The sequence below is a fragment of the Centropristis striata genome, chromosome 20, assembly GCF_030273125.1.
Source record: "Centropristis striata isolate RG_2023a ecotype Rhode Island chromosome 20, C.striata_1.0, whole genome shotgun sequence".
In the NCBI taxonomy this organism is placed as follows: Eukaryota; Metazoa; Chordata; class Actinopteri; order Perciformes; family Serranidae; genus Centropristis; species Centropristis striata.
In genome coordinates, this window is record NC_081536.1 from 19,677,781 (window position 1) to 19,704,143 (window position 26,363).

Genomic DNA, 26,363 nt, shown 5'->3' on the forward strand with positions numbered 1-26,363 from the left:
GATGAAGAGTCTCTAACCTTTGCTCGGCACATAAACACACTTGACTCCAGCACACCCACACATTCATACAAACACTCGCAAACCCACTCTCAGGTTAAAAAGGTTAATTATGGATTTAAAAACTACTCGTTTCTTTATGAATTTAAATGCACAGCACTGTTCACATCGGAAAGCATAATTATCCTCACTTAGTCACATTTAAGGGCATTTCGAGTATTTTGTGGAAGTATAAGTAGAGTCCGAGCTGTTCTTTGCACGACTGTCTCCTCTAAGACTTTAATTAATTACTGGACAGGAAGGAAAAGAGATGATATACAACAGGAAAGAGAGAAAAATAAAAAAACCATTGGAAAAACTTGCCTGGAAGATATTTATTGTTCAACATAAACACATAATGATACCTGATAATGTTTCTGTTTGTCTGTTTCTTTAGCTGAAACTAGTACTGCTTGATTATGTCAAACGACTTGAAAAAAAAAATGTATTTATTGAAAATTTTACTGAAAAACAAGAAATTAATGGAAAATCTGATAAAAAAAAAAGAAATGTATAAATAAATTATAAATACAAATAAATTGAAATAATTAATGTTGGAACATCGGCCCACTACAAAAACCTACTACACATATATTCAATAAATAAAATACATTCGACAATATATTCTGTAGTGCACTGCCAAAACTTTAAAATTAAAAACTCCCAAAAAATAAATTTAACATTTTTGTAAATTATACTCATCATATTATAATCGGTAACTCCTGTCTCCTGCATTTATAACCATATGATATAATTGTGATTAGCGAATATCTCCCTAAATATGAGTGTGAGGAAACACTAAATAGTGGAATATAAGGTGAAGTTTGGATTGTAACTGTAATGGCTGCTTTTTTTTTATTTATTTTTTTTTTAGGTAAAAAGGCAGTAGAAAGTGATGCTGATAACCCCCACAAATGAGCTATTTAACGTCATATATATATTAAAATATGGCAACGAAACATAGAAATTCTCATGGTTTAACCTGTGCATGACTGCTTATGCTGAAGACATGCAAGCAGACATACAATATACTGCCTGTGTATGCATGTTAAAGTGTGTGTGTGTGTGCGTGCAGGAGATGCATTAATGCTCTGACTGAGTGAGTGTGTTCTCCTGGCTGAGCAGCAATGAGGTCCGATTACTAGCCAGTCGTAAACTAACGTGTTTCACTCCTTCTGCACCTCGTACAGAAGTAAAGGCGAGTGGCTTGTGAGGCTTTTAACGGGACGGGCGCACGTGCACGCACGCACACACACACACACACACACACACACACACAAACACACAAAGTTGCCTTCTTTCGGAGTCACCAAGCGGCAGAACGGCTTGAGTACAATCAGGCAATTAGACCAACACTATGCCACTTCACTCAACTTTGCGCCGTGCTCTCACTCACTCTCTCCTCTGCCCCCCGCCCCTTCGCTACACCGAGTGTGTGTGTGTGTGTGTGTGTGTGTGTGTGTGTGTGTGTGTGTGTGTGTGTGCTCCTCACACATATTGCCTAAAAGCTCTGGATACCCAGGGAATGCCTGCTTCTTTTCCTCAATGACCCCCCTCTACCCAACACACAGACATGCAGAGTTGTAGACGAGTACGTAAAGCTCCTGCCTCACTGCTCCCCTCTGTCACCGTTTCACTTCTTAATGACTAACTTCATCCCTCTCGCTCTCCTCTTGCTCCCCACCGACCTCACCTCCTTCTCTCCTGATAGCCTCGTCATCATTATTGTCTGCTTGCCTACTTAAAAGCTTTTCAGAGTTTTGGTCCTGCCTCACTTATGATGGGATGGAGCTGCTGGGCCGCTACCCTCCAGTGACCCTGCAAGAGCGGCTTCGAGGGGGGAGTCAGGAAGGCAAAAACAGGCCGTGATGAGGGGCAAAAAGGAGCACGCCAGTTTAGCCAGGGTCACATCAGTCTGAACTCACAAATTTAAGACAAATGGGGGAACATGTCTTCGTAATGAGATGTCTTTGTAGTTTGACTTTGAGCATTTGTTCCTGGAGTTTTGTTTTCTTGTTACACGTCTTGCATGAGTACAGTGGTTAAAGAGGCGTGGCATCTTGTTACCTTACACATTTACACTTACAACTATTGGCATGTTGTTTTCCAGAGCAACTTAACTTAAAACATCATCTTCAGTTCTTAGCAAGATTTAAAATCTAATAATCCCAATAATGAGCTGACTAACTAACCGTCTTTAAAAGCAGGCTGTTGTTTTCTGCAGCTTTCTAATGTTAAATTAAACTTTTAAGATAGGTCTGGTCATTCGTAATGGTTTTAATATTTCATAATCTTTTATTTTGTATTTATTGATTTTGCAAGTTTTATTCTGCATTTTAGATGTGTGCACATATGGTATTGCCTTGAATTGTTTTGTTGATTTTGTTGATGTTAATTTACTTGTTTTTGTTGTGCAGCTCACTTGTAGCACTTCGATTAACTGAGGTTGTTTTTAAATGTGCAAACTTGACTATTTGTTGTGTTCATTGCTTTCATTTGTTTTTTGTCTTTATTTAGATTTTTTCTGTAATTACATACATGTTCATGCATTTTTTAAATTCAATCTTTTTACCTTCTGAGATCTGCAGGAGCCAGGATGACATAACTGACTTGAAGAGGCTGTGGCAGACTCTTTTTTTAACACCACAGTGAAAAATGCTGGCATCATACCAAACTAGAAAACCTAAGGAATCCATTGGTACCATCCATATGCATTTGATGTAATATTTTGGAGGGGATTTTGACCATTTTCATGAATTTGAGTGGTAAAAAAATTAATAAATTAATGTAGCACCAAATCTATGTAACAAATGGTTTAACCCAAAACTTGCTGCAATGACTTATGAGATGTAATTAAGGCATTGCATAATAATGTTCTATGCCCTTAAACACTCTAAACTTGCAAAATTTGGAAGGACATCTAACCAAAACTCAGTCCTTCTGACAATTCACTGTTAACTTCAACTTTATGTTGGACTGCCAAGTTTCTATGTTGTAGACATCGATTAAACTCTTTAAAGTTGTACAACAATCATCTATATCTTCTACATTATGAAGAGAAAGTGGGGGAAAAATGAGCCAAGATGCATATCAAGCCAGAAGCATATTATGGCTTTAAAATCATGTAATCCATAGTTTGTGTTTAAATAGTGATGAAGATGAGAGTAGTAAGTAATGTATCTGTTCATTAACATGCATGCCAGTCAGACATCCCTGTTTAAAGATTGAGAGGGATAATCACTCGAGTTGTCAGGGAGGAATGAAGAGCAGACACACGTCGCCTTCATGTCAGAGTGTTTTGTTTTTTTTCTCTGTGGGTCTTCCCCACTGTTCAGAGGAGCTGTTGAAACTGACCTACTTAGTAAATAAAAGATAAAAAGACAAAGCCAGGCCCAAACACAAAATATATACCATTTTAGATGTTTCATGGTAACAGAGAATTTTATGGATCCATTTTCTACATTTGTCTCTGCCACAATCTCATACTGTGTTCTGGAATTACTGCGATTTAAGGAATGCTATAAAAGTATTAAATAAAATATTAAATAAACAGATACATAAACATATGCCAAATATGGAAAAAATATATTTATAAATATTAAATCCTGAAAAACATTTGAAAAATATATATAAACGAATATAAAAATCAATGTATATATAAATGTATAAATACATGCAAATATAAATATATAAAGAAGTAAACTTATTCCAATCAAATAATCGAGAAAAAAAAGATAAAATGTTTGCTTTTTTAATTATGTTTTTCAACGGACTACTTTTATTTACACCAGCTGACTTTTATTTCATCATTTCAAATTTGATAATTTTAGAATTTATTTCATAGCCATATGATTGTTTGTTTTTTCATAGGCTTATTTATTTTTTTATGCATTTTAAGTGGTATTCAATTTCAGTTTGAAAACTAATATCCTGTTTCACTGTATATTACAATAATATTTAGAAATTAAATATTAAACTGACCTTTGGTTCCATATTCAGTGTACTAACTACTCAGATTTTTTTTATCCGTTTTCCAAAGAATGCTTTTATTAGACCTATTTTTGCTGCAAAACTATGATTTATAAATATTGAATATCAGTTATCAAGGGGAAGATGAGAGGACTTAGTTAGGTTAGGTTAAAAAGTGAAGTGTAGTAAATTACGGCGGTAAGTAATATATTTGTGTTTATTAGCGTGTGCTCTCTACAAACACGCAGCCGATAGACAGAGGAGTAATCGCTCTGCAAGTGAGAGTGAAATAATCACTGTTAGAGAGAGGAGAGGTTTAATCTGCATGTTTGTGTCTTTCTCTGAGAATTTCCTTATCTCTCTCTGCCTCCATCCACCCTCCGTCTCTCACCCATCTACCTTATACATATTCATGTCCCCAGGCTCAATGCAAAGTCATCGAGCTGTAATGTATGAACTGTGTTAAATAAGTGAAGCAGTAGGAGGCCAATTTCAGACCACCAGACTCACTGGTGGAACGTGGGGAAGCACTTCCTGACATAAATGTGAGGCCGGATGAATAAGTCAACGGTTGTGGCGGAAGAGCGTCTCCATCATCACTTGGGTCTGACAAGTGGACGAATGCATCACCAGCTCCCTTGTTGATTGGTGCAGATTTTAATTACTTTGATGTCTTAATATAAAATTTAGTCAAGAGTGAGACACTCAAATGGAGAGAGAAGTGCGCACTGGGACTAAATGCTCCAGATGATTTAAAATTTAGTTAAAGTGGTCACAAAATATATATATATTAAAAAAAAAACATTTGGCAGAGCTTTCTCCTCATAGTGTGCAGATCCAAGCTAAATAATGGAGCGCAGTACCTGTGCTGTATAGCAGCTATGGCAGCATCTTTGAATTTTCTTTGTTAAAATCACAATTTAAAAGGCATCCCAGAGCATCATTATCTCCACAAAAATGAAGAGAAATTAATGCATGTGATAAGAAACAAATTCAGTATTTGACATAAATAAAAACATACGTGTCTCCACCATCATTATTTTGCAGCTTCTTCATAATTAATTCCAAAATCAATTCATACATTACTAGACCGAGGGTAGCATTGCGAGGCAGTGTTTCTTTGTGGAGTTTGCATGTTCTCCCAGTGTCAGCGTGGGTTTTCTGGTGACTATAAATTGCCTGTGATACAGTTATACTTCACACAAATGTGTTTGGTCTCTTGCTTCTAGCTTTGGGGCACACACACACATACTCACAGCCAGCATGAACTTGGCATCCTCCACTTTGTCCTTATCGAGCAGCTGGAGGAACAGGTCTGTTGCTGGTTTGGAGCAGTCAAAGTGGTTGGCTAGCCGCTCTGCCATAGCACTCACTGCAACACAGCATGCACATTTAGTCAATGGTTTCATAATTATCTGTGTTTTTAGGACTGGACTGCATCACTTATTCTTAATTTCATTCATGTATGCATTGTGTCTGTGTGTGTGTCTTACATTTGTCTAAGGCTTTGTCATTGCCTTCTTCCAAGACCTTTTTGAAGACGTGGGAAATGCCGTCTTTTGGCCTTCTGTCTGGATGAGTGAAGCATTCCTCAAGCAACTCCACTGCTGCATCCAAGTCACCGCTGCAGAGGAAGGAAATAAAGGGTTAGTTTAATTGGAGTAGATCAAAACTACACCCAAAAAGCTGCATATACATACAAAAATAAACAGACACAAAGAGGGAGTTCCTCTTTATAGTTATAGAAAAATCAAGATGTAAGTGGTCATGGGTTATATGGATAGATTTGTTTGGACCACAAAATCCAGGAAAAGGAGAATTTTGTTTCAGGGTCTCACAGTTTAAAAGTCAAAGGCAATATGTAGAGCCTTTGTTATAATGCCAACCTCTGGCCAAACTGCACCAAATTCAAAACGGCACTTCTTTGGGTTCCCAGCAATCCACCTGCTCAGTGTGAAGGAGGTCAGATGGATGCTTCTTGAGAAATTTCAAGGACACACAGGCACGCACATTCCTTGCTTTATAGTTACAACCCCGATTCCAAAAAGGTTAGGATGCTGTGTAATGAATGAATGAATGAATGAATTCATTAAATATTCAGAAAAATAGGTTTATCAGTTTGAACAAATATATCGTCTGTGTGCAGTTTTCAATTTAATATATATATAACAGAGGATTAGCAAATGATCACATCCTGGTTTTAGACGGTTTCAGACAACGTCTCAACTTTTTAGGAGCTGTGGAGAAAAAAGGATGCATGAGTAATCAGCCAAACTCATTTTCATGGTGAGATTTGACCTCTCATGAAAGGAACATGCTTATTATATATATTGAGAAACTGTTCACAGTAAACACTTCTCCCACATGCTGTTTTAAGACTTTGAAATGTTGATAATTTAATATTAAAGTGATATAGTTTTAATTTTTTCCTCCCACTGAGTGTAGGCCAACTCATTCCTCCCCTGATGCTCACTTGTACACTTTGTTGCCACAACCAAACAAAGCCTGCACACCAAAGCGCTACAAATCTGAAACAACTCAATCTGGCAACCCGACCTCACTGCTAACACTTTACGCTCCCTGCTCCCTCCCCACCTTCAGCAGTCGTAATGAATATTTAACATGCATGGTGTGTGTGTGTCTCTGTGTATGTATATGTGAAAGCGTTCGGAGGTGGGGGAACATTGCTACGCTGATTGTTGCGACTGGGACAGTCTGAATAATTCAGCGGGGGCCCCCTCTAAATGTGGCGCTACGCTTTCCGGGCCTGCTTGCTTTTCCGCCCTGGCTCTTAACCAGTCAGCTTGACTCAGATACAGCGGGGACGCACGTGTCAGAGCCGCTCAGAGCACAGCTCCCGGAGGTCAGAGTTCAAGCTGACAGGCCCGCACCGCGATGGCCAATCAGGCGTGAGACTGCCTTGCTATTCTTCACTTCCTGCTGTCCCTCCGAGATGGCACAAGGACGCTGCCGCTCGAGTTGGGGGACAGCTCTAATGTGGCAAGTGGCGCAATGAAAGTTTGATGCACAATGCGTTTTATACATTTGTTCTCCGTTGTTTGAGAAGCGACAACGCAGAAGTGGAGGATGAATGTTTTTATGACATTAAAAGGAACCCATGAATAATCCTATTATGCCTGTGTTTCCTATTTGTACTTGACACCGCACTCGCCCAGTAAGCTTTTACTTTAACAGCGTGTCAACATGGGTCTTGTCACACTCTGCTGCTGTTATTGCATTAAACTGTTTATCTCTCTGTGCTGCTCAGTAATACCAACAGAGTTTACAAAATAGCACAAAAGACTTCACACTGGATTGCAAATTGCGTCATAAATTGAAATTATAATGTTTTGCTCGTGCATCATGCAGCTACAGTTGTTTGTTTTTCTGTTGTCTGTCTGCACTCCATTGAACTGCACATGTTTGGTAAGGATTAGAGATAAAGGTGATATGACGACAACTTTCTGAAAATGTCATATTTAGGGTAATATCTGAAAAGCTGAATGTGCCTTAATGCGACTCAAACATGATCAAAATCCTGAGTTAAAGCCCCTTTTTGTCTGCTTTTATGTGACAGACAATCCTTCAAATTACTCTGGTGGTTTAGTTTTTTGTATCAACTCGAAGAAGAGGCAACACAAGTCAATTGATGATTCGCTACATATATGCTCAGCAGTCTTACTTCTTGATGTGTGCGATGGCCGTGTTGTTGACGAACAACATGCTGGATTCGTGCTCCTTTGCCAGCAACTTCAGTTCCTGGATGCCCTCCAGATTGGCTTGGTCTGCCAGGGCAGTAAGTAATCTGCTGATGGCGAACGCTGAGGGCCTGCTGTCATTCTGCACCATGGACCTCACTTTCTCCATAGCACCTGTGGAGGAGTGCAAGAAGTGAGTATGTGCATTTATGTGAGTATGTGTGTGTCGACCCATACTGTGTCTATGTCTTACCGTCAACTTGTCCTTTCTTGCTGAATGTGATGATGTGCATATTGTTGGCCACTTCACTCATCTTAAAGTTCGGCATTTGAGACGTAGCTCTGAAAGAGACATTAAGTATGTTCTTGGTTTGTATCACCTTTCAACTCTACACATCATTATTTGTGTCAGTGTGTTGAAAATCTCTCTTTTAGGACTTTTCTTGACCTCTTCACTGTTTTTTTAGTGTACACTATATTTAGAATTATACATCACTATACCTTGCTATCAGACTGACCTTTTTGACGGGAAATGAAGCGGTTATCCATGTACGCTTCAAAGCAACCAGACACTTAACAAAACCAGTAATTTTACTTCACAGAACATGGGAGTTGCTGGTTTTCTGCTGCCTCGATTGTTTAGTTTGTTTGTGCTATAATGTGACTTTTGTGTTTTAAAGGTTTAGTTCACATTCGCCAAAGTCACACAACAGCACAAACAAACCAATCGAGGCAACGGTTGACCAGCAACTCGCAAGGTAAAATTAATGTTTTTGTCAAACGGAGTCTAGTGGCTTTGGAGAGAACATAGATGCTTCAATTCCCCGTCAGAAATGGATGACTGATGGCAAGGTAAAGTGGTCTAAATATAGCATACACAAGTGATTTTTTTCAGGTGGCTAAAAATACATTTTACTGCTGCCCCTGTCCACAGCAGTAAATTGCTTGCTTTCGAACTGGTAATCCTGCATTCAGCAACCACCATCTACTGTAGGTAATGCACTCACTATGGATAAGTACCTCATATACCCCCCTTCAAAAAATCAGAAATATCCCTTTAATATCTCTTCTGCATCTCAGTCTTCTACACTCAGGTCATTATAAGGCATCACAGTCAGAAAAGTGAAAGACCTTACAGACACAGAGGAGATAAACACAGGAGCTGAAGCCAAATGAAACAATGGGAACAAATGTGATTGACAGCAAGTCTGAGCCTCTTGTAAAGCGCTTGCTGTAACCCTGAAAATAATACAGACATCAAACAGTTGATTACTTTCGGCTGAGCCGCTGCATGTGTGTGTTTGTATATCTGTGTGTCGTATTATGTGGGAGGACGAGGCTGGGGACGGGCTGAATGCTGCCGTATTGAGGCGTCCAGGAGCTGCCCTCGCTCCTCATCACTTCTTTCCCCCGACTTTCCCTCCCTCGCTCCGTCTGCTCGTCTATTTCGTGTCCTTTTCAGCCCTCCTTCTTTTCATTTCCTTGCCACTAAAACCTCAATCAAGCTTGCCTCCAGTCCGTCTTTTTTTATTTTTTTATTCGTTATTATAGCCCTGCAACCAGATTAATCCGTCCGCTCAATTGAGCATCAGGCCAGCAATCCTTATCGCCACTGCGACACTAGGCCAAGCAGCATCCGGCAGCCGCTGTGACAGGGTCACGGCGGAGATTGGAGCAGTAACAGGGTCGCCGCTGGATTTGCGTGGAGACCGAGCAGTGGGGAGCGGGGTTATTCTTATCGGGGTGGGAGAAAATCTCTAGAGGCTGTCTCTCGCTCACCTTTTCCCCACACACACTCTCTCTCTCTCTCAATCGCCTTCTCCTTCGAGGGTTATTGTGCTTTAGCCAATGAATCCACCCCTTCCTCTCATCATCATCACTCTCTCCCAATCCCTTAATCTGGCCGTAAACACCCTGCTGCTCAATTCTGTACAGATTACCCAAAAAACAAACACACAGAGAATTAATGCCTATAGCATCTTCATTAACCTCGTACGTGATTAAATCAAGCCCTCCTCTCCTCGTTTAGCTCTTTTTATCTCCTTCCTTTCCTCCTTATTTCCATCACTCCCTGACTCCTCTCAGCTCATTTCACTTCTCATTTAGAGTGCAGATAAACGAAGCTTTTATCCAGGCAGGGATGCCATAAACCAATTCAAACAGAGACTGGAGATGGGTTATCACTTGTATTGCCTCGTGCTTGTTGAAACAGGGGTCTAAAATTGATACGATTATTTCTCATAACATAAGAGAGTGATCCATGTAGAGCCCGGAAACAAGGAAGAGTCTGATAGTGTAATGGATGTTTTTACATGTTTTTTTTTTCCTTTCCTTACAAATGAGTAACTGCATCTCTTCTTTCAGTCTATCGTGTCATTATATTATTATCTCTTTTTTTTTAACACTTTTCTTCTGTGATTTTCCTCTGCAGAGAGAAAGTGATATAAAGAAAGGGACAAAAGGAGATAGAGAAAAAAGGAGGAGATTACCTAAAAAAAAGACACAGAAGATCAGCGCTGCACTAAGCTCAGATCTCTAATACCTCTGTCTGTCCATCCATTTGTCTCCAGGCTCAAGTCCCGATATGGCCGCCGAAACACAACAACGCATGATACATTACTAATTGGAAGAAGATTGATGTTTTTGCCCAAAGTCACCCTCTTCCCAGAAAACGGAAAATTAATCTGTACACCAAGCGTGCGTGAGCGTATGTATCTTGGGGCTTAGTAAGAACCACTGTTCATATCCAGCAGGGCTGAGTGTGTTCACACACAATCAGTTTATAATCCTCATGTCTATTGAGGAGATGGAGTTTTAGCCTGATGTGACCTGGTACCACTAAATGAGGAGATGCGGGAAAAGTAGCCGAGCAATCACTGCACTACAAATTGAATTTGCTTTGTTTACAACCAAGATACACAGCTGTGCAGTTTGTCTGGCCTGAGGGTGAATATTCTTGTATTTATACTGTTTTCATTCATCATGATCTGAGCTAACAAAAGAAGCAAAGATTTCTTCACTTTCAGTTTGGTTCATTTGGTCAGGAATAAAGGAAAAAAATAAAATAGTTGCATTTTAGTTCTGGTTCAGCTCTGTTCACACTGACTTTATACAAACGATCAAGAGGAGTTAACATGACGTTTTACAGACCGACAGGTAATTCATTGATTGGAAATTTTGGGCGATTATCATCCTGCATACCTGCACTGATGTGCATATGTTTTGCCATAGTTACCAAATAAATACAAGCAAAAGTAGGTGATATACAGTCATGAAAAAAAATATAAGACCATTGTTTTCTTCAATTTCCTGTTCATTTTAATGCCTGGTACAACCAAAGGTACATTTGTTTGGACACATATAATGATAACAACAAAAACATCTCAAAAGAGTTTAATTTAAGAACTGATATCTAGACTTTTTCAGTGGTTTTCTTGATAAATATTTTGGTCATTATCAAGAAAACCATGGAAACTGGCTAGATATATTTGTCCAAACAAATGTACCTTAAGTTGTACCAGGCATTAAAATGAACAAGAAATTGAAGAAAACAAGGGTGGTCTAATATTTTTTTCGATGTCTGTGTATGGGCAATTAAAGATCAATTACAGTACAGTATTGTTTGCTGAACAGATTCCGCAATCATCAGCTGATTTTTTTAGTATTATAGCTTTTAAAACCATACTTTCACTTGACAGCAGACCCATTTTTTTTTACAGGGATCTTGGTTTGGTTGTTTGGTCACACCAGGATTCAACTGAGAGCTTTTACACCAGCCCAAATAAACCCGGAGTTTTTTTTTTTAATCGAACCAAACAGGTTAGACGTGAACGAATCAATAAAAAGGGTTGGGGCCTTGGTTTTCAGGTGCTGTTAATTATTTGTAAGGAGTAACTGATATGGACAGGTGGTTATTACATCATTTGTGCCAGGACACAAGTGTCAAATGTGATAAAACTAATAGACTATGATAAAACTTTGACAGTTAGCAATCAAAACAAAATGATAATGTTTTGCTCTGATATTGTGGATTGAGACAGTTTAAACATATTTACTCTATTTTCTATAATATTCGTCCCTGGTATTCAACAGTTGTGTTTTTGTTCTATTTTGTAAGACCAATCGACAAATGACCAAAATGTGTAATTTGTCGTTGCATAATGAGATGGCACTTACATTTCCTGGACTTTCATGGCATCCTCCAGTAAACCTTGAGCAAACATGCTGCGTATCAGGTGATCATAAGTGCGGGGCTCTATTTCTGCATCGCGTTTATTGGCTTCTTTCAGCGTTTGAAAAGCTTCTGCAGAAAGAGAGCAAGAGAAATAATAAAAAAAAGTCAAAGAGGTTGGACAGGAAAAAAGAAAACCCGACTTTGGGCGAATCTTCATATTGTTGAATTAAGAGAGTAATCTGCTTTCACAAATATGGCTACAGTGGTAAAATACAATGTTGATATCTTCATTTCACTGCAGTGCAATTCATATGAAATCTGGTGTAAGTGACTCCAAACAGTCAATGAGTAGTTTTGAAGTCCGTTGGAGGCTCTGGGAGGGGATGTGCCCAACAGATATTTTAACTTTCCAAAACTGCAATCCAACGATTCATGCAGCAAGTTATACTATGAATGCCTTCAAGAAAAGATTGCATCCTTATGTCCATATTTGAACTATTATCATATCTCACCCAAGGTTGAACACCAACTTTTCAAAGCAGTTCCAGGCTGACATTGTTTGTATAATGTAGTAAACTATATAACAATGTTAAATTATATATATTAAAGTTTTATGTTTGAGAATATAGTGGTGAAAAATCAGTGCACAATCCACATAAAAAAGTCTCTAAAATCAGTATTTGCATTGGTTTGAGTTGGGCTCTAGAAACAGCAATATTTAAATATAATTAATGCAGGGAATTAAAAAATGTCTTTATTTTTGGGTGCATGTTGTGCTGCTGCAGTCCCCTTTCTTCTTATGTTAAAAAGTGGTTGCCACAGATGGAAACCAAAGGCCAAGGATTCTGTTGAGAGCTGTCAGCCCTCACTACTTCAAGCATAAAATCTCACTAAATGCTGCCTACTTAGCAGAAATCAGCGGCCAGCAAAGTAAATGAGTAACAAGGATACATGTGTAGTTTTGCTCTATATCATGTGGGATAACAACACTGGGACCTCCTGCTGTTTACCTTTGACTTTGTCCTTTCTGGAGAGATTAAGCACGTGGGCATTGTAATCAGTAAGATCCTCAGGTGCTGCTGTCTTGACCACAGGTTCTTTGTACCAGGTCTGTAAATGAAACACACACAGAAAACTGATGAAATTTAATCTGATGCCCTCATCAAATTATAACTACATCCTATTCAAGCCTATACACACACACACACACAAACACAGCTCATTGCCAGAACACAAATGAACATGTGTGTGTATGACAGTGCAATAATGCCATGCAGGCAGGGCAGGGTCCCCTAATGCTCAGTCACCCGTGTAGCAGTGAGGGGAGGGGGTTAAGCTGTATTGGCTAGGGGCAAATTAGGTCTGGCACCCAAGGGGCAAAGGAAAAGTGTGTGTGCGCTAGAGGGTGTGTGTGTGTCGGAGCAGGGGGTGTCAACTCAAGAGCCCCAGGGGTCACCAAGTTCAATGCTCTAGGCAACAGCAATCACTTCCTGTCTCATCACGCTTCGGGCTATTGGAGCGCGATCACATGCAAACCAAAGCTGAGGAAGAATGCAGCAATAGGACGCACAGATGTAGTATTTAGGGCCGGGACTCGATTAAAATAATTAATCTTATTAATTAGAGGCTTTGTAATTAATTAATCGAAATTAATCGCATTTCAATCTCATATAAATATTTGACCTGAGAACAGTGAGAAGTAATTTTTTTCACATGGATTTTTAGTATACCATTGAAAAATGACTGAATACATAAGCTTAAGCAACAAAAATATTGTTTATTTTTGTTCAAGTCCAACAGACCAGTGCAATTTTTGCCATTAAGTGTAGCAATAGCATATTTAGAAATACAGTACATTTCAGAAATTCAGGTAGCCTATAGGTAGGTAGACCTTCTGTAAACTATAATACTGTTTTTTTAAATAAAACACAATCCACGCTAGCTACCACACTAGCCGCTAGCTGCTATATGTTTTGCACTGAGGTGATACTTGAGGCTCGTTGTGCTGCGGTGATATGCGAATTCCTTGTTGCATAGCAACACAATCATGCTCTTATCGACGCTTCCATCCGTTCGTTATTTGTAACAAAATTTCTCTTATCTTCTTCTCATCAGCTTCTTCGTTCATGTTCACTGTGGTTTGTTGTTGTCTGAACTCATGAACGTTAGTTGGGGCTCCAGTATAATCGGTCCGCCTGAAACTCATCCAGTGAGAAACGTTCCGCGGTGCAAAAATAAGTGCGATTAAAATGCGTCAATTTTTTTTAACGCATTCATTTTTGTGTAATTAATTCATCATAATTAACGCGTTAAAGTCCCGGCCCTCGTATTATTTAAAGCAAAATTCTGCTCTTTTTTTCCCATTTTTTCAGTCTTTTTGTCCAGAACAGTCGAGGCCACTTGCACGCATGTAACTAGGAATCCAGCGGCAGCCATATGGTGGCATTTAGCTGCTGGCTAAATTAGTCTGGCATTACAGATTTACAGACAGATCAGGCTGTAATTCCTTTCACCAGCCAGCCGCTCTGATTGACCACACTTCAGATCAGAGCTTCAATCCTGTTTCCTCTGCATGTAATGAACAGAAGCTTAAAGTAGAAGGGGGGGGGGGGGGGAGCATTTGATTAGAGTTTTTAGAGGTTTTTTGGGGTTACGTCCTGGGATTGCAGGTTGGGGTCAGCATGCTCTTTGGTTAATCTGTGCAGTATTAATTGGAAAGAGACCATTGTATAATAAATGATGGAGAGCAGCTTCAGTTTGTATTATAAGCAGCTTCAATGAAGAACCTTGCCACATTATTACAGGACAGGTATTTTTGAAGGTTTTTGCCCCAAAATAAGTTCTGACTGAATTTTGATAATTAGGAAGGTTTTTTGTTTGCATCCTAAAAAAAAGCACCTTAGACAGGAAGTCACTCTTAGGGTTCAATATACAGTGGCAAGAAAAAGGATGTGAACCCTTTGAAATTACCTAGTTTTCTGCATTAATTTGTCATAAAACGTGATCTTATTTGCATCTAAGTCTCAAGTATAGACAAACACAAAATGCTTAACCGAATACCACACAAACCATTATAATAGTTCATGTCTTTATTGAACACATCCATTAAACATTCAAAGTGATGGTGGAAAAAGTAAGTGAACCCGTTGGCTAATGACTCCATTAAGAACTAATTGGAGTTAGGAATTAGCAAACTTGGAGTCCTAACAATGAAATGAGATGTGAATGAGGTGTAGAGATACTTTGCCCTGTAAAAAATACTCAAAAGACCTCCAAATCTCCAAAGACCTGCAATCAAGAATTGTTGATTTGCATCAGACTGGAAGGGGTTACAAAGTAACCTCAAAGACTTTAGGTATTCACCAGTCCACAGTTAAGCAAATGGTCCACAAATAGAGACGATTTAGTGCTGTGGCTACTCTCCCTAGAAGTGGCCAGCCAAGTTCACTCCTGCCTCGGGACCTGGACCACTTACCATCATTGAGGGAAAAATGTATTCCCAATTTTATCAAGGAGTCCTACAGGTTAATGTAAGGGTGGCTGTCTGCCAGCTGAAGATCAGTAGAAGTCGGGTGATGCAGCAGGACAATGACCTTAAATATCAAAGTTAATCTACTACAGAATGACTTCAAAAAAGTAAATCCACCTTTTGGATTGGTCCAGTCGGAGTCCAGACCTCAATCCAATAGAGATGCTGTGGAATGACCTCTAGAGAGCCGTTCACACCAGACATCCTATCCATATGGCCAAACCCAAGCAGTTCTGTAGAAAAGAATTGTCCAAAATCCCTCCTGAACATTGTGGAGGTCTGATCAGCAGCTATCAGAACTGTTTGGTTGAGGTCATTGCTGCCAAAGGAGGTTCGACCAGTTATTAAATCAAGGGTTCACTTACTTTTTCCACCATCACTTTGAATGTTTAATGGATGTGTTCATTAAAAACATAAAATATTATAATTGTTTGTGGGGTATTAGGTTAAGCACATTGTGTTTGTCTATACTTGGGACTTAGATGCAGATCAGATCACATTTTATGACAAATTAATGCAGAAAACTAGGTAATTTCAAAGGGTTCACATCCTTTTTCTTGCCACTGTATTATGACATGTGCCCATGATTTCTCATTACTGCCCTTCAAAAATGGAAGAAAATGGCAAAACGGGCGGTTTTAGGGCCCTGGTAGTCCCCAAAGTATATACATATAGACCTCTTTGTGTTTCCTGCTGAAAATACAGCATCTGATTAACCTTCTAGGGCTCTAAGATAAACAGAATCTGAGATAAAGCAAGTTTAATAAGCCACAGGTGCAATTTTGAAATGCCAAAGTGACAATGGACTCCCACCTAAATGTGGGCACTTTGAGTGGAAGGTTACAAGTCTCTTCCATGTTGTCTTTATGTTTACATGAATGACCTGGTGGACAATAAAGACCACATTCCGAGGGGCAAAAAAAAAAGATTTAAACAAAAACCCATTGTTCAATCTGTCACAAAATGACCTTCGATAGTATACACAGTATATTTAACACCTCCATTATTCACAGAATACATTTACAGTCAGCTGTCAGAGTTATTTCATTATTGCTGTCTTTGTCATCTATAATGCCTCGTGTGTTCTAATGTTTTGATATCCATGTGCAAGTTGTCTGCTGTAACACTGCAACTTCCCACACAGATGTAATAAAATGCTCTATCGATTTTATTTATTTATCAAGGACAACTCTAATATTAAGGGGGGGCTGCAATTTAAAACCTATACAATGTCATAAAAATAGAGAGAAATGACCATAAAAACTCCCCAGAGCTCAAGGTGACATCTGTGAATTGCTTTATGTACAATAAAAATTGCAAAATGAAAAAAATGGGTGTTTAGAATGGCATAGAACAACAAAAACTGCAACTTCTCCCCTTTTGAGAAGCTGGAAAAAGTGAATATTTGCAATTTTTGCTTGATGGACGACTTAAAATATTAATAGAATATTAAAGGATAAAAGAAGATAACAAAAGGGGACCTCCACCACATTTCATTTAAGATTTAAATGACAGAAATGTATGCACAGGCAGCTTTGTGATTTGTGTTTAACCATCAGCGCTGCATGCTTGTGTGTTATCTTTGACCTCGGGCTCTTTTAGAGTCCTCCTGGGAATCTCCTGGTCTTTGCTTTCAGCTTTATCTGCTCTGCTTTTCTGCCCTCAGGAACCTCCTGGCAAGTATTCTTCTGAATAAGAGATCCGTCTAATGAGCGTTGAGATGTTACGATTTTTACCTCAGGCTCCTCAAAGGGCGGCTCTTGGCCATTATTCTTGAAGATTTCTGCAAGCAAACGCAGGGTCCTTTGCCTGGGATTGACGTTCTCCTCCTGCATCTTCATCCACATCTCCTCTGCCTTCTTCCAGTCATTTGTCTCCTCTGGAAGCAAGAGGAAAGGTGCGGTCTTATGTAATTTATGGACATTATGACACACAGTTGTAAAGTCAGTCTATACTGGTTGAAGCTCATCATCAGTCAGCCTGCACCAGAGAGCAATTTCAGACAAAGCGCTCCATACTGAGAGAGGGCAATCAAAGCACTAATCTGATCAACTGACTGGTCCTCAACTATGCTGTAATTTGGGAAACTCACTAACTACAAGGTGTGTGTGTGTGTGTGTGTGTGTGTGTGTGTGCGTGTGTGTGTGTGTGTGTGTGTGTGTGTTGGGGTAATGGGTTTGACAATCAGCTTTAACACTCCAATCACAACTGTTATCTGCTCGGCTCTCTACTGCAGCAATCACACCATGTCTTCTGCTCTTACTTCTGACTGATCCTATTCTCCATCACTCACACACAAACCAATGAGGCAACTGCACAGACAGAGGTGGGAGGTCAAGACACTAGAGGAGATTGAGGTTAAGTTGCAGGCTGCAAACCGAGAGAAATAGAATAAAAAAAGACAAACACCAACAAATGAAAGAGAAAAAGAGACTTACTGCAGAGACAGAGGCCGTAAAAGTACATCTCATCTCTGTCGGACTGAAACAGCTTGGCTGTCATCTCCAACATTTGCTCCAAGGTCTCCATCTATACACACAAACACAACAATGTTTAATTTAAGTTGGAATTTTTGCTTTATTTGTAGCCTTGAGTAGTTCAGCTTGTGTGTGTGTGTGTGTGTGTGTGTGTGTGTGTGTTACCATGTTCAATGCAATGCATCTCTCTGCAAACCACTTCAGGCTTCTTGGCCGTGCCCTCAGCCCAGGGGTCTACAGGTAGAAAAAAAACAGATGAGGATTTCTCTGGAAAGCATTCTGACAGCAAAAACATCGATATCGATAAACTCACTGCACTGAACATCTCCTGGGTGTCTTTTTTTTCTCCAAGGAATTACTGTGTTTCCTGTTCTCGAGCATTTAACTTGTTATTACTATTATAATTATCATTATTATTATTATTATGGATAGAAATAACAATCAAATCCACAAAAATTAGGTTCAAGTTGCGTAAAAAACAGAATTATCCTTTATAGGAAAAGGCAATAAAATATGGGATAAGTATACATTAATGCATTATTAATATCCAAACAATCCCTTTTCAAAATTCCCATGAATAGAAATAACAGCAAAAACTAGAAAATTTCCTCTGGGGAAATTCTGAAAGGGCCACGGGGGCTACTGCCGGTGTGTGTACACTATGATGAGATTCTTCAGAGATTTCACAATTTCACAACAATTAATACTAGTAATGTTATGATACTATATAATATACAAGGAGCACACCTACAACAAGCATTCCTCTTCAAGTATTTATTTATACAGCAACCTATGCCCTTTAACCTCAAAGTGTGTGTGTGTGTGTATGTGTGTGAAACATGTGTATCTGGAGGAGTGTGTGCGCTTAAGCGCGCATGCGTGTATCTGTAACTGTAATCATATCAAAGGATCAAAGGCAATCAGAGCAAAGATCAAAGGCAATCAGAGCAGAGCAATCAACAGAATTACCTGCAGCTGTCGAATGTTCCGACAGTGACAGCAGCCAGAGGTGGACATACTGGAATTTCTGGCCTCGAACAGAAAGCATTTTTGGCAAAACCATAATACCTATCATTGATCCGACTTCACTTTGAGCATCCTGAGTTCTTCCTGAACATCTACATGTGTTTTTTGTGAAGAAACAGCTTTGTAAGAGTGATCTGAAAAACTGTTAAACTTTTCTACAGAAATCTTCTTGCGTTTTTAATATGGGAGCCAATGAGGCTGTTGGATGTTGGTGGCGCATCTGTGCGTCCTATGCCCAAACTATAACTCTGACAGCTTTACCAGAGGATTGTGAGTGACAAGACAAATTTTCCTACGTTTCTATGCATAAATTATTTCTGTAGAGTGGAATTTGCGCCCTGGAGCACAGTTTTCAAATGTATTTTTTGACAATGTTTTCTCTCCCTCTACACTCTGGCGATGATGTCACACACTGTGACAGGAACATTCCATGCAATACACACCCATTATAATCTCAGGATTTCTCCAAAAATGATCATGGTCATTGAACAGGGATTGAAAAAAAACTATGACCTATCGAAACATGGATTAATACACCAATACACAAGACTTGTGTCTACTGTTTAAAGTTTAAATAGAGTCTCTAGGTGAAATTATGCCGGAGAAGTAGATGTTTGAAATTCTTCAATTATTGTTATTTTTCGCTAATTTTTTTCGGCCTTCCCATTCACTTCAATGCAAAATTTAGGGTTTGTATTCCGTAGAGAAAAGTAATAGCACACCGATCCCGATCAAACCGCACGTTTTGATATATAATTTGTGGACAAAATTGTGTCCGGAAGAAAAAAATCCACAGTATAACAATAGTGCTCGGGGCAATTGCAGCTATTGCTGTAGGGGCCAGTGCTCAGCCCTAATAAATAGAAACATTTAAAAATCAATACATATAATAAACAAATGGAAAAATATGTTTTAAAAAGTGGAAATATTAAAGGCATTTAAAAATAAATATCAATTTATGTAACATTTTATCAATTCATTTATGCTTTGTTTTTTAATATATTATTTTGGAACATTTAATGAACTACCAATTGAAGATATTTATTTATCTTTGATTTTGACAGCTTCTGTCCTCCATGTACAACTGAGTGTTATGAAATCTGACAAGGGAAAGAAAAAATACCTTGGCGACTGGGAAATGAGCCATTTTAAATAAACCAATCAGGACTATGTGCATGATGGGATTAATGAGGTATTTTATTTCCCAAATTTATTTATATGTTAGTTACTTTGCCATTAAAAGGTTTGAGTGGAGACAATGCGTTCTTTCCCTGAGTGCTAAAGTAGGAGACAAAACCTAAGAGACTTCTCAGTCTTCTTCTTTAGATGCAAAATTACAGGTTATAAATGCAAAATATAACAAAATAATTTAAAAAGTAGCGGCTGTAAAAAGATTTAAAGTACTTTTGTACTACAACCAGTGATATGCAGATAAACAGAGTTGTGCGCTGTCAAATAAGGGCTGACTTAGATTGATCTGCAGGCTCGTGTAGCTGAGATTTAGCCTGATATGTGGAGTGACTAGATGATTATCATCATGGAAGAACAGTGATCAGGATTTCATCAGTCTCCTGGGGCTTTGATACAATCTGAATAAGACTAGGATTGAGAAATCTCGCCCTCCCTCTCTTCCTGTTAATCTGAAAAAAAAAAGAGAGACGGAGCGATCTGCCAGGAAGTTAATCTGAACGGGGATCAACAGCGCTCAATCCCCGCTGGCCTCTTTGATGGGAGCCCATCATACTGTGAGAGGGTGGGGAGAGTCAAGAAAAGACTGGCTTCATCCCTTTCTCTGACCATCCCTCCTCTTTCAATCCCCTCGTCTCTCAATCCCTCCCTCTTCCTCCAAATCTCCTGCTCCTGCTCGCTCTTTTCCCCCTGCCTCTCCATCCCTCCATCCAGCCCAGGCGAAGGCATTATGTTCTTACCCATCCAGCCAAAGGGACAAATTAAAATGTGTTGCACTCACTCTCTCTCTCTCTCAGTCTGCCTAATCTTCTTAGAGACTAAGGCCCAGTGCAAGTGCTCCATCTTTTTTTTCCCTTTTTTTTGCATCCGATTCCCTTTACTTGGTAAAGTCTTGCGGGCTCAAAGCAGCCTTCTGCACATCTACTCGCACACACACACACACAAATATGTTTGGGATTTTCGAATCCGTCAGGACAAATCTCCCTAATCTGGGCAGAAAACAAAATCCTCAGAAATAAGAAGGCACATAACTCACACACGCACGGCTGGATCAGAAGAATACAAAGTAGAAACAAACAAACAAAAAAAAACAGCACAGACACTCTCACTTTCAGAAAGAGATAATAGAAAAATGTCATCAGGTCAGATCATCATGTCAATCCTCACATACACTCTGCTGTGTGTGTGTGTGTGTGTGTGTGTTTTACATTCTCTGTCTCTTTAAGAGTCCTGTGTGGTCTTTAGATGCTTCTTTTCTCATGCTTATGTTCATGTACACAAAAAGAAACAGATAGAGCCGACCTCGTCTCACCTCCACTTAACAAACCCTCTCCATCTCAATTCCTAATGTTCTAATTCCACTAATCACCTGGCCACTTAGTACACACACACACACACGCACACACACACACACATGCACGCACGCACACACGCGCACACAACCCTCTCCCTAACACAAAAACACATAATGGCTCACCGCTCTTTAGCAATACTACCTAACCTTGACCATCACAGACATGCGCATGCCGCAATAATAGGCCCGGCCACCTGACAATCCTCTACCTAACCTTGACCATTTAGCACAAAATTGGCCACCTTTCTCTATCATTACATTTAATTAGCTGTGATTAATCAGCTGCCAATTATACCAAACACAGCCCAAAGAGAGACACCACTCTGGACCGCCACTTGACGCTCTCAGAGGGGGAAAAAGTATTGGTGCGTTTGAGTGTGTGTGTATGCATAGTGGAGTGATAGATATGATGCTATTGTATTATAAATCCTCAGTGGGGTATCTGTCGTCATGTTTAAGTATAATAAGTGAAAGTTCAGGAGGGAACTTTCTGTTCAGAGTTGTAAACATCAGCGCAGGTGAGATTTTTTTGGGGGCTTTTTTCGTATTGTACTTCAAAAGAGGGCAAACCACTAAACTGACAACTCTGGACTTACACTCAGTCATGACCACTCAGCTGCTTGTGCTCAAATGCTGCATTAATCAATATTATTATATCAACAAGGCATAAGATGTTTAACGTGAAAGGAGTTGCTCATAGAGAGAATCATCACCTGACTTCTGTACTCCTCCGTTCAACAGAAAGAATTGTGACTTTTTTCCGCTCATTGTTTTGAGTTTTCCTGTCCACAACTTCACTGCTCTCATCAAAAAAATGCTCTGATAATAGATCAGAGCTCAACACCAAACAGCAGAAAAGGCAAAGTTAGCGACTAGCTGTTGAACAAGGTGGCGCATTTAGTAAGACAGATTTCTGCCAGGAGCTAAAAAGAAAAGAACAAAAAGGTGAATATCAGACCATCAACTTGTCCAAACTGAAGCCTCTGCTAGATGTGTAAGTAGGCAACTGATTGCTAATACACTCTCTAAAACAACTGTATCCCAGTTATAATATGTCAATGCCTTCTTCACAGCTTGTTCTGCTGCACCAAAGTGACAAAAAAATGCCGTAGACGCAGAATGTCGCAAATGTAATTCTGTGACATTCTGAAACTGTAGACACCAGACAATTAGTTTAATTTTTTAAATATATTAATCTAGATGAAAACGATCATAAGCTACAGCCACTAATTCTCACAGGTTTAAAAGGGATCCATCACATTTAAGTCTGGATATTAGAAAGGCAAGTTCTCTCTGTATTTTAAGGGGAAATTAAAGACACATCTATTTAATCTGTGTTATAATTTAAAGTAATGATATAATCATTGCACTTTAATTAAAAAAACAAAACAATAAATAGTTCTGTTAAAGCCTTAGTACTTAATTTGGTATTTTTTCCCTCTTAATTGCCACATCACTCCATTTACTTTTACTTATTGATTTCTCTTTTTTTACATATTAGTTATAATTTTATTGTTTTAATTTTTAGTCTGGCAGGATTTTGTTTGTCTGTGTTTCCATTTCTTGCTATGGTAAGCACTCTGGGCTGCCTATCTGCATGCAGCGTGCTATATGAATAAAATAGAGTTGACTTGAATTTATTATGGAATGAGTTTCTAGGTTCAAGTTCATAGCTTGAAAAATGTCGATGTTGTAAAAGATGTTGTTGCAGTAAAAACACGGGTCTGTATGTGCTCCAAACTCTATGATTTTAAAGATCTGCAGCTTCAACTTCATACGGTGTTTCCATGACAAACTCAAACTCAACGGTTGACACAGCTCTAACCTACATCTTCTATTATCAAGGACAACATGTACATGTGTGGTACATTTACAAGCAGCATCAATCGTACATTTACTGGCATGTAGCTGGCTCTCTGTTATAAGTAGGATAACAACAATACAATCTAGCAGAAGGGGAATCAGAGCCACAATAACAACATGTCGATAATATTTAAGAGGGTTTGGAAATCCTCAAGAGAGACAAATCCCGCTTTGAGCGTACAGCACAACACAAGAGAGAGAGCAGAGTCTGTTAAGGCATTTTTCCCCCTTCAGTTTTGTTCTCATCCTGATCAGACAACATAATGGCCTCGTTCTCTTTCCTCTGATGTCAATCTCATCCCTGTTTTCGTTTATTCATCAATCTCTCTGTCTCGCTAGCCAGTCCCCGACCACTCGTCCTGTTTTATCCACGCGAAAATCGCTTCTTATCTGCCTGCTCTGCCTCTCTCTCTTTTTCTCACACTAATCTATGGGGCTTATAGAAGGACTTAAGATGACAAAGATATAAATATTCAGACAATATTCAGGTCAGATGAGCTACAAAAACAATAAGTATATGGCTTTTACATCATGCATGTCCTCTGTGGCTCATGACGGTCGTGCAGATGTAAACCTGATTTTCATTCAACTATTCTTTTTCAGTTTCCCCCCTCTTTATATTGGCTTTTAACTGATGCAGACAAGAAAATCTGATAATTTTGTTTTGTTTCTACAAAAAAATGAATAAAATTGAATCTATATAAATAACAATTTTCCAAGTTCCCAAAAGTGACCAATATTGGGAAAAAATAATCCACATGCTAAACATATTGAATTATTTACATTTATACAACCTCTTTTGTCCTCTCTGCTCTGTGTAAACGGCTGCAGTTCAGTTGGAAGTTTTGTTTAATTTTTGTGACATGATTGTTGGCTGTAACTGAGTCATTCATGGCTTCCCAGTTGCACTGAGGAGTGCAGAATTTAATGTTTTTATAGGATCTGGTTAGTCTAAATGATTTATTTTAAGCAAAATATTAAATGAGACATCTAAAATAAATCTTGATTTAAAAAAAAAAGAGAAAATCACAGTTTTTTTTCTGTCAGTAGCCTTCATCACAAATACAGAATAACAGAATCCTTAAAATGAAGCCATATAGCCCTATTTATCTTTTGGTGTATCACATATTTTTATGACTGATTAGAGTTTATTCTATAAAATAACCTAAAACAAAAGAAAAATACCCATGCCGTCTTCAAATTGCTTAATTTGCACAAAAAACTTGTAAATCCAAAGGTATCCCATTTAGAATCTTAGAAAATCTGTCTTTTTCAATTGTTTTAAGCTTAGATTCTTATGTTTTTTTCTTCTGTCGGTAACCTTCATCACACATTATTCATTCAAGGAGCATCAGATATGTAAAAATCTGATGATAATTTCAGTTATTAAAGTTTTTGGCTATCACAAATGGTGTAATTTGGCCCTTTAAAAAAAAGAAAATGCCTTTCAAACCATCCAGTGCGTTGTGAGTTTCAGAGGGTTAATAAAAGAGCTATTTCATTTTAGTTACTTTTTGAAAAATAGGATAGATTAGTTCCAGGAAGAAGCAATATCAGAAAACCATTGAAAACCCAACCTGGCCTGCATAGTGTCTTTGTGCTTACCTCAATGATCTTACGAGCCTCGGAGAAGCGGCCTGCCTGCAGAAATGCGAAGAACAGCTGATACAACAGGATCATCTCTCCTCGCTCCTGACCCAGAAAGTCCATGGCTGGAGACAAAGACAGACAGAAAGACAGGGAAACAGAGCAGAGAAAGGTCGTGAATAGAAATTGCTGCAAGGTGAACAAACACACCGCACTCTTCATCTTTTCCTTCTGATTCCATTATTTGGCACAATGTCCCAGGCACAAAGCAGCCATATCAAGTCTGCTCTGAAACAAACACACACACACACACACACACAGGTCCCAGAATGAAAGCTTAAGCCCTCATGGTAAACTTGCTAAAGCGCTCAGCTCAGCGCTACATCATATCTCTGTCCAGCAGCTTCAGGACAGGTACCCCACACACACATACTACAAACTTTCAGTTATCCAAATGGACCTGCATATTCAGCAAAGCAGAGGAAGAATGCATAATCCCTCTCCTTTTACTGGCTGTCATCTGAAGTCAACCGAAAGAACTTTAATCAAATAATTAATTCATGATCTAAATTTAATGTAATGTAGTTTCAGATCAGTTGGACTAAATTCAAGTAATGTGTTTTGCATGTACATCTTAATTTAGGCTTTGGTGAAAGACTGAATCACAATGGCCATTAATAGCACTAATTCACTTTTCTACTTCCACATCCCAGCTTCTGTAGACCTAGACCTTCAGGTTAAAAGCATGTATTGTATGATGACCTCTTCTTGTTTCAAAGTAGCCAGAACCTCACAAAGCACCTACATTTTATTATTTCCATTGATGCTTGAAGTCAAAACCAAGGTCAGACATGTGAGTCAAGATCTTTTGACATGTGTTATGAGTTTTGGCCCATTGAAGGCCAGTCTGTTGGAAGTCTGCAAAACCATGTTTTGATGGTTCTGGCACATTTCTGCTTTTATTTCAGACAATTTTTTAGATTTTCCATGCACTGAAACAGCACGGGTCCTTAGGAGTGAGTCATGGTGCAGCAGGCTGGGGCACTCAACGTGCACTCACAGCGCAGTCAGTGTCGAGTGTGACTCAAGGTTTTATGCCATGAGTTCTCAGTTGTATTGTTAGGGAGTGGGAGACAGAATCATTTGTTATTTCAAGATCCAGCTGTGGTTAGCTGGGCTACATGCTGGCCTCTGTTCAGCTGTTGTAAAAGTCATTTTGTTTTTGAGGGTGCAGCGCCCGACTCTGAGGATCTGTCACCCTTCGGGAGGGTCAGAGACGAGGATGGGATAGAAAGGTGGATGAAAGAGTGGGTGAAAGGGGAGGGAAGGAGGTGGAGAGGTGCTCCACTGCACGGTTTCAACCTTTACGCACTCCAGAGCCACTTGCCCCCAACGCACATTGAACTTGACCTTTTCACAGCGCTGCTGTCGACATACAGCAAAGACCGTTCAAAACGTGATC

At 39.1% G+C, this 26,363-nt stretch overlaps 1 protein-coding gene across 1 annotated transcript in view; it reads right to left on the minus strand.

Annotated features, from left to right (window-relative positions):
• lrpprc (leucine-rich pentatricopeptide repeat containing) overlaps positions 1–26,363 on the minus strand; it is a 61,891-nt gene that overhangs the window by 4,312 nt on the left and 31,216 nt on the right. The window contains exons 25-34 of the mRNA XM_059359177.1: positions 24,920–25,026; positions 18,049–18,117; positions 17,845–17,935; positions 17,143–17,285; positions 12,888–12,987; positions 11,880–12,006; positions 7,957–8,045; positions 7,688–7,877; positions 5,499–5,629; positions 5,262–5,377 (exon numbers count right to left, since the gene is read on the minus strand). Of these exons, the coding sequence (XP_059215160.1) occupies positions 5,262–5,377; positions 5,499–5,629; positions 7,688–7,877; positions 7,957–8,045; positions 11,880–12,006; positions 12,888–12,987; positions 17,143–17,285; positions 17,845–17,935; positions 18,049–18,117; positions 24,920–25,026 (1,163 nt within the window). The remainder of the gene's footprint in view (positions 1–5,261; positions 5,378–5,498; positions 5,630–7,687; positions 7,878–7,956; positions 8,046–11,879; positions 12,007–12,887; positions 12,988–17,142; positions 17,286–17,844; positions 17,936–18,048; positions 18,118–24,919; positions 25,027–26,363) is intronic.